Below are 9,162 nucleotides of genomic sequence, written 5' to 3' on the forward strand. Positions count from 1 at the left end.
TAGTGCACTTACACATTCAGTAAGAATGCAAGTGTGAAAAGAAATTACACTGATGCTAACACTTATTCACAGATTCCCAAAGCATAGTATTTTTAATATCTGCTATACAGAATCTTGTATGTTGCATCTAAGTCTACCTCTGACACTGCTTGATGGTCTAGGTGTACAGTGCAACTCCTGGGTTATTTGGGTGTGGTGGGTTTGTTTTTCATTGGAAATTGGATAACAAACGTAGCCAATGAAATTTTTGCTCTTTTTTTTTTATAATTGTGTGTTGAAACTAGTTTTCCATTTGTATTTTTTTATTGCCTTTGTTAAGAGGTCTTGTTTCTTTTTACAGTAATTTGTCTTCTTATGCATCTGAGATAATATGCTGAGAATGCAATTGCTATAGCTTGAAAAATTCCACTTGGGTCACAGGTTAATACAGATCATAAGGGACCTCTGGCGGTCCAATCCTGTGCTCAAAGCAGGGTCAACAGTGAGGTCATACCTCTTTTCTTCTTCATATTTTTAAAACCAACTGTTTAGTGATTTTCTAATGTAAAATACTATATTTTATACTCTTATTACAGAATATGAAGTGTAGTAGAAGAATGAGAGTTTTAAGTATAGCAAGACAAATTTTTGAAAGACATTGTTAAGATAATCATAGATTGACATTCCCCTACACTGTCTGGGTGTCAGATTCAAAGAAGTCAGGAGGAGACTTCTTCAAGATGCTGATTATTAAATCACAGAGGAATGGGAGTGGTGGCTATGTGTACCTTCAGGGAGTAATCAGTAGCCAGCCACATAGTCTTCCATCAGTAAAATGACAGTAGAAAGATTAGAAAGTTGCAGGAAAATGGCTTTTTTATGATTATTTTTATGGAACAAACAGATTTCATAGAATCATAGAATATCCTGAGTTGGAAGGGACCCACAAGGATCATCAAAGTCTGGCTTCTGGCCCTGCAAAAGACAACCCCAAGAATCACACCATGTGACTGAGAGTGTGGTTCAAATCCTTCTTGAACTCTTGCAGGCTTGATTCCATGACCACTTCCCTGGGGAACCTGTTCCAGTGCCCAACCACCCTCCTGGGTGAAGAGCCTTTCCCTAATATCTAACCTAAATCTCCTGTGACTGCTTCATGCCATTCCCTCAGGTCCTGTCACTGGTCACCACAGAGAAGAGATCAGTGTCTGCCCCTCTTTTTCCCTTCACGTGGAAATTGTAGACTGCAATAAGGTCTCCCCTCAGTCTCCTCTTTTCCAGGCTGAACAGACCAAGTGACCTCAGCTGCTCGGCTTCCACTCAAGACCCTTCATCATCCTTGTTGCCCTCCTTTGGACACTCTCTAACAGCTTAATATCTTTCTTATATTGTGGCACCCAAAACTGCACACAATATTCAAGGTGAGGTGGCACCAGCGCAGAGCAGAGTGGGACAATCCCGTCCCTCGACTGGCTGGCGATGCTTTGCCTGATGCCCCCCAGGACATGGTTGGCCCTCCTGGCTGCCAGGGCACTGCTGACTCATGTTCAGCTTGCTGTCAACCAGGACCCCCAGGTCCATTTCTACATCATTTCATCTATGTTGCATTTTTGTTTATGTCGCATATTTATTTAAGCTGCATTTTGTCCTGAAGAAAAATTATACAGCAGTTTGGTTGCATTATTGCAGAGACCTGGTTGTGGGAGTTCTCACAAGCAGTATGCTGGAAGCACTGACTCAAGGGTGTGGATCTGCTCTAAATTAGCAAAATTGTCTTGAAAATTTACCAGCCCAAGCAGAAAATCCATTCATCCATGCCTATGCTAATAGTAATGAGGAAAAAATATTATATTTGCATGTGAGAGGTGGGGATAAAAATAGTTTTAGAAGAAATAAGCAAGAATATAGCTTGGAAGAAATAAACAAGTTGAGAAGAATTTTATAAGGCTATGTTACATGATATGTAAAGACAAGTAATTTTTGGTTAGATTCCTGCTGGGAGCTGAATGGCTTTTTTATGCATGGACTGCAAACATAATTATTTTTCAGGCTTTGAAATGTTGATTTCCACACACGCACCCTCAAACTCCCTGCTTTTTCACTGGCCACGTGCAACAGACTGTCTGTCCATCAAGGCACTCAGTCTTCCTGAGAGGAAAAAAAAGGAACTTTATGGATGAGTGCTGAAGCAGATTTTCAGCCCTGTCATATGTGTGTATCAGTCTTGCAACTTAAGATATAGCAGAAAAATATGCTCGGTATTACATGATAACATGTGAGAAGGGTGCTGCTTTTTCAGACAACTTTGACACTGTCTCTCACAACATCCTCACCGACAAAGTCAAGAAGTGCAGACTGGATGAGTGGACAGTGAAGTGGGTTGAGAACTGGCTGAATGGCATATCCCAGAGGGTCGTAATCAGTGGCACAGGGTCTAGTTGGAGGCCTGCCACTAGTGGTGTCCCCCAAGGTTCAGTGCTGGGCCCAGTATTGTTTAACTTACTAGTCAATGACTTGGATGACAGGGTAGAGCCTCCTCAGCAAGTTCATAGACAATAAGCTGGAAGGTGTGCTCCAGAGTGCTGTGCAACCCTTTGAAAGGGACCTCAACAGGTTGAAGAGATGGGAAGAGAAGAACTGTCTGAAATTCAACAAAGGCAAATTCAGGGTCCTGCACCTGAGGAAGAATAACTCCGGGCACCAGTACAGGCTGGGGTGTACTTCTGGAAAGCGATTTTGTGGAGAAGGAGCTGCAGGTCCAGGTGTCCATGAGGCAGCAGTGTGCTCTTGAGGCCAAGAAAGCAAATGGTGTCCTGGGATGCATTAGGAAGAACATTGCCAGCTGGTCAAGGGAGGTGATCCTGCCTCTCTGCTCAGCCCTAGTGAGATGCATCTGGAGTGCTGTGTCCTGGAGCATGTCCAGTGCTCCTGGAGCATGTCCAGTGGAGGGTGACAAAAATAATTAAGGGAATGGAGCATCTCTCATACAAGGAAAGGCTGAGGGTGCTGGGCCTGTTCAGCCTCAAGAAGAGACAACTGAGAGGGGACCTCATCAATGTATATAAGTATCTCAAGAGGAAGGAACCAGGCTCTTCTTGGTAGTGCCAAGCAATAGGACAAGAGACTATGGGCAGAAACTGATACACAGGAAGTTCCACCTGAACATGAGGAAGAACTTCTTTGCTGTGCAGGTGACTGAGCACTAGAACAGATTGCCCAGAGAGGTTGTTGGAGTCTCTCTGACTGGAGATATTCAAGAACCGTCTGGATACAATTCTGTGCCATGTGCTCTAGGCTGACCCTGCTTGAGCAGGGAGGTTGAACCAGATGACCACTGTGGTCCCTTCCAACCTTACCCATTCTGTGATTCCATGATTCAGTGAAACTGAACCTCGAGACCAAACACTGGAAGCAAATTCAGTGACAAATGTCAAAAAAGACTGCTTTGCATAACTTATCTGGCATTTCCAGAGTAGTGTGGTCAAGGTTTTTTTAAAAAAGAACTGGTGAATTCTTAATAAAGTAATACACATTAAAAATAAAATAACTGAGCCATTGGCTATGGTGCTAGTTTCTCCTTGGTAATGGAAATTATCTTGCTGGAAGTCTGAAGCTGATCATTATTTGGAGAGCAGATAACAGTGTTAATCCTAGCAGGTTGTTGTGATACCCTAACTTTTGTTATATGTTCTTGGCAAAATTTCCTAACATACTGTCCAGACAAAAAAAAAAACATGGAAAATCAGTGTTGAAGGCTGGTGCAAGCAAACTTACTGTTTGAAAAAAATAATTCTCTTGTGTTTTCAGAGTATGTGTTGAAATCCCATTACCTGATGGTGTACTGTTTTGCATTGACTGCCTTGCACATAAGTACGACATTGCAACAGATGATGTGTTACATGATGAAAAGCTGGTCATGCATGTACAGAGCATTTCCCACTGGGCACCTGCTAGCATAGGACCTTACAGTCAGTCCATCAAGGTAGGGAATTTTTGTTACTTCATGGGAACTATATGTCTGTTTACTGAAATGAAAACAGTTATAAAGTCTCTTTCTCCCCCATGTGAATGTGCAAAAGAAAATGTGTAAAAAAAAGAAACCAAATTAAAAATGAGCACTTTGCACTTATGTTTTTAAAACTTATGGACAACTTAACTCTCATGTGTTTTTTGTTTTGTGATAACAAAACTGGTTAAAGTATTCTTTGCAGAGAATCTTGAAAACAGCATACTTCTGTTGTATATTGTAATTAGACAAAAAAAACCATGTTGCATATATACTTTTATAATCTGCCTAGGATATAAACAGAATTTAGGAACAGGTGAGGCTATTTTAATGTCCTTGTTAAAGCTCAAATGTTTTTATAGGTAAGTCAGTCCTAAAATGCTTATTTAATGAAATCCTTCTTGAGGCTTGTGGTACTACCTAACCATTTAAAACAAAAACAAGGTTGAAGGACTGTTCCAAAATAATAACAAACTGAACAGAATATTACATTCTATTTAGAAGTATGAAAAGGAGACAGTAAAGTATCATGGAAAAGTGGACCAAAATTTGCATAAAAAGATTTCTTCTTAATATTGTATTTCTTGTCCAGCTAGTACCATTCTGACAACTAGTGAACTGTCTCAACCTTTTCTGTTGCAAAATATATATATACTCTTATCTTACCAATACTCCTCTTGAGTAATAGATTGTCCAGTCTTGTGCAGACTGATCTAAGTGATATGGTATGACATCTGTTTAAATTTCCTGAAACTTCTTTGAGTCTGCAAACCCACCTAGTATAATGGCCATGAAATTTTACTTTGTTTTGTCTTTGTACTATTTTATGGAAAATTTCAGGAATTTTACTTCAGAAGCTCATGCGGAATTTGTTGTATTTTTAGGAAGAAATGTTGGTGGATTACTACTCTATGAATTCTGTTCTTATAGGAGGGTGGGTTTTTATCATCTGTGTATATCCATTTTTCTTGGTTTAACAGACTTTATTCCATTCAGTCTTACACCTTAATGATCATAATTGTATCATGTCATGCATAATCCTGCAAAGATAAAATTTAATAAGCTTTGCATCTTTGTTATTTGGAGAAACTCTTCTAATACAACATTGCAGCTAATCTGTATGTCCTGGAACTGGCATCAACTAAATTTGGAAAAGGGAGTGAACTGACAATTGCTTCAGTAACCCAGTGAACAATCTTATGCTGCAAATGGACAATAAGTAGACACTGCCAGATTTTCTGGTGGTATGGGACAGTCAGCATACCCAAAGGAAGGTTCATATCTCTTCAAATATAGTGTAACCTGTAACATTGATCAGCAAATCAAACATTAGGGAAAACTTTCTACTGGTGTGTTTTGTTTTGCTTTATTTTCTTTTACCCCCAAAGGAACATTTTAGTCAAGCAACATTATTTTCCTTTAAGGTGTAAAATAAGTATTTTTACTTTTAAAAACTGATTACCACAGAAGTAAAGTAACAGTAGTGAAAAGTTGAACTTTTGCTAGAGGGTCACTTACTTATCATCGTTTATGGCTGTGTTCCGTCTCTAGTCCACAAACACATGTATGGGGAATGGTAGGATACATGCCAGCATTACTTTTAATTTTCCTTTGCAGATTTTTCCTTACTACTACCAACAATGCATTTCATCTGAGTATCAGTATTAAACATCCTGGTTTTGTCTTGCTAAGAATCTTTTGACTTTTTGGTAACATATTTCTATTCTGCAGAGCTTGATCCAATACGTATACTGGAACAAGTAAACATTTCAGTAAAAGTTTTTAATATTTAAATGTTTTTCTTTCTCAAGTAGCATATATAGGATATAACCTGTAAAACCTTTTCATAAGAATACATCATAGAAGAGTGCATAAGTACATAAACAATGTATTTGAATTTGAAAATTTATTAATGGAAGAGATAGGTTTCGTATCTTCTTACACATGAATTTTCCAAAATTAAAATCTACTTTAGGTGTGTTTTTAGAACTTCCTGGGCCTATATATAGACAGGTAAGTGTTAACCTCTTAAGTTCACCAGCGAAGTAAGCACTTCAGTATATTTTAGGAATGGAATATAATTTTCAGAATAATTAAGGAAGGAACAAAAGTCAGGTTTTTTATCTTTATAATAAAAAAAAAATTCAAATTATAATAATTTTATGATGATGAAATGTTTATATTTTTTTTATGTTTGAGGAACAGAAGCTTAATGATCTTAAACCAGTAAATGGTTATTACTCTTATGTTGTGTATCTGTAGAGTTGGATTATCTTTTGTTTGACAACAATTGGACAGTTAAATTTTTATCTTTTCAGTCCAATATGAAGTTTTCTGGACACTGGGGAATCATCATGTATTTTTGCACAGTGTTTTTGCTGAGTTCAGAATAGACCAAAGACTAATTATTCAGGGTATTGCAAGTTGGGACAGATGTGCACTGGCATGTAAGAGCAGTGGAAAGATGTAGGTAGTTCATGCAATCTATGGAATTCATACCTCAGGCTCAAAAATCACTCAGCAGAACATCATTTCAATTCTGTAGGGACCTTGCAGGATCCTGCCAACAGTGCTATGGGAACAAAAAGTAAAAATTTTAAATTCGCCAGGACAATGTCCTAACCTCAGTCTGATAGACACCAAACAACTGTGGTAGAACGAAATTAGGATTTTCTGAGTATTTATAGCAAAAATCTTCCTCTTTTGGGATTAACATTCTTTCTCTTTTGGGATTAACATTCTTTAAAAACATCTTCAGTGTTTCTACTTGTAAGAAGTAGACAGAAACTGTTCGAATATACAATAAGACTGACTGTCTTATAAAAAAGAAAAACCTGAAATTTAATATGATTTTCTTGGTCCAGCTCCACTAGTCTTAATGTCTGTGTCAGCAACTGGAACATCAGTTCTTGTAAAGGCTGATTTCTGTTGATTTCACTAATGTAAAATAAGTATTCTGATTATGTCCTTCTAATAGTAGTACCACAGGCTATCCAGGCTATCCAGTCTGGGAGTACATGATGATATATGGTTTACCTTCCTCCAGGTCTTTGCTCTGCAGTGAACACCAGCCCAGTTTGTGCTGGTCGTTGGTAGTACTCGGTATTTTTACTAAAGATACTTCATGTTCTCACTGTTTTTTATCACATGATTATTTTATTTTCATGATTTAATTCTGTTTTACCAGCAGATTAGAAGATTTATCAAGACTAAGCAGTAATTGGTAGCTTGTATAGAAAAAGCTTACTCACTGTCTTCAGTAAAGCAAACAGCACAGCTCTACATTAGTGAGGTAAACATGAAGATGCACTGCAAAGCAGTATTTGGGGTGAGAAATTTATACTGAGACCTTTCATGATTATTTATTTTGTGAAAACATCCTTTGAGCATTTGTGAACTGTGAGCATAGTTCATTTAAAAATAATTTTTTAAAAAAGCCCCACGCAGCTGAAACACTAACCACAAATTGTTGCCTAAGAATGCATGGAAAGTTGACAGTGTTTATACCAGATGTTCTTCTAGTATGTTAATGTAATTTAAAAGTCTATTCACACCTACAATTTGTTTGCTTTGGAAAAGTTTCTTAATGTTTTTCTATCTAGAAATGAACAAATAAACTGCCACAGTAGAATTTATCATACCTCGCATTCTACAATATCTTTTCATGGTGACATAATGTATTTTATACACATACCAACATATATGCATCTATTACTTGATTAAGTCTGTTGAACCTTTTAGCTTTTCCTTGTGACCTCAGCTCTTTCCCTCTGAGAGCTGTCAAATCCCAGTTTGAACAATCCTTCAGGCATCTTTTTCTCAGTTTTTTCCTCTGCACTATCTTAACTCAGTAGCTTCCCTCTTATCTTTTTCCTTTTGTGACTCAACAAAAGTATATTAAGTTATGCCATATCTAGTAATATGGGGATAGAATACCTGAAGGTTCCAGTCTAAATAATGTTCCTCTGGGATTGATACTTGGGATGATATTGTTAGCATTTTAGTCAACTACTTCGACAATAACATGTCTAGCAGGATTGTGGATGACAGTAATTTGGATAGTGCTTAATGCCTTGGAGGGGCAAGGCTGTCATTTGGAGGTACCTAGACAAGCAACCAATAACAAAAGCCTCATGAAATTGAACGGAAATAACAGAAAAGTCCTGCAGCTAGGACAGAATAGTCCCATGAAGCAATGAAGGAAGGGGACTGACTACATAGTAGATCTACAAAGAAGTAACTAGAGGTCATGATTGTCAGCGTTCTAAATGTTAATTGGAAGTTCACCATTGCAGCAGTGAAGGCAAACTTAATACAAGGCAGCACTGGCAGGGTTGTAGCAGTCAGGTCTTCAAAACCTGACTCACAAGACTCTGAACAAACTGTTCTAATGTCTAAGTTAGTCCTCCTCTAAGCATGAGGTTGAATTAGGTGACTCTAACAGCCCTTTCCAAACTAATTTTTTTTCACATTCTAGGCTTAATATTAAAATTACAGATTTACTGACAGAGTAACAGAAAGGAAACATCATAATTATAGAAAAAAATAAATCCTTAGTATAAAACTTGCTCTTCAGGAGGTAGAGATCATTAATGGTGCTGTATGGAAGAGTGCTTAGGACACTAATTTTTTGTAGATGAAAGCAAGCATGCCACTGGCATGCCCACTCTTGTGTATGAAACCTCATCACAAATATAAAAGTTATTGTTGTTGCTTCCCTAGCCAGTGCCAGAAAAAAATATGTATAACGTTAGGGCAACTTAGAGACTGTTCTAAATTGCATGTAAACTGTAAGTATGCAAGTCAGGAAACAGTGGGGCAAAATTGAACTCTGCATCTTTGCAGTTCATTTTTGTTATGTGTCATATGCTTCTTAGCTGAAGATTAACAAACCTGACTATAAACATTGTATTTAATTAGTACCATTGGACAAAATGTGGATTAAAGCTGTCTGCCACCACTGAGGGATGTGGCATACAGTCACAAAGTCCACCAAATAGAAGGGGATAGCTGTATTACCTCTTGGAGGGTGTCCTCAGCTAGATAGTTCCACTGTAATGATGAGACATGTTAAACAGAAACATTAGGAATAATTGGAACTGCTGTTTACTTTTAAGTAAATTCTTGTTTCCATCAGTAATTGTGGTTCAGGCCTCAAGGCATGTGAAAATAGAAGT

At 37.8% G+C, this 9,162-nt stretch overlaps 1 protein-coding gene across 6 annotated transcripts in view; it reads left to right on the forward strand.

Annotated features, from left to right (window-relative positions):
* Positions 1-9,162, forward strand: part of DPH6 (diphthamine biosynthesis 6) — a 206,509-nt gene that overhangs the window by 88,952 nt on the left and 108,395 nt on the right. For all 6 annotated transcript variants that reach the window (XM_027709122.1, XM_027709095.1, XM_027709132.1 and 3 more), the window contains one exon: positions 3,787-3,961. In XM_027709122.1, coding sequence (XP_027564923.1) covers positions 3,787-3,961 — 175 coding nt within the window. The remainder of the gene's footprint in view (positions 1-3,786; positions 3,962-9,162) is intronic.

Source organism: Neopelma chrysocephalum, unplaced genomic scaffold (genome assembly GCF_003984885.1).
Source record: "Neopelma chrysocephalum unplaced genomic scaffold, ASM398488v2 Primary Assembly neopelma1_24, whole genome shotgun sequence".
NCBI classification, from domain to species: domain Eukaryota; kingdom Metazoa; phylum Chordata; class Aves; order Passeriformes; family Pipridae; genus Neopelma; species Neopelma chrysocephalum.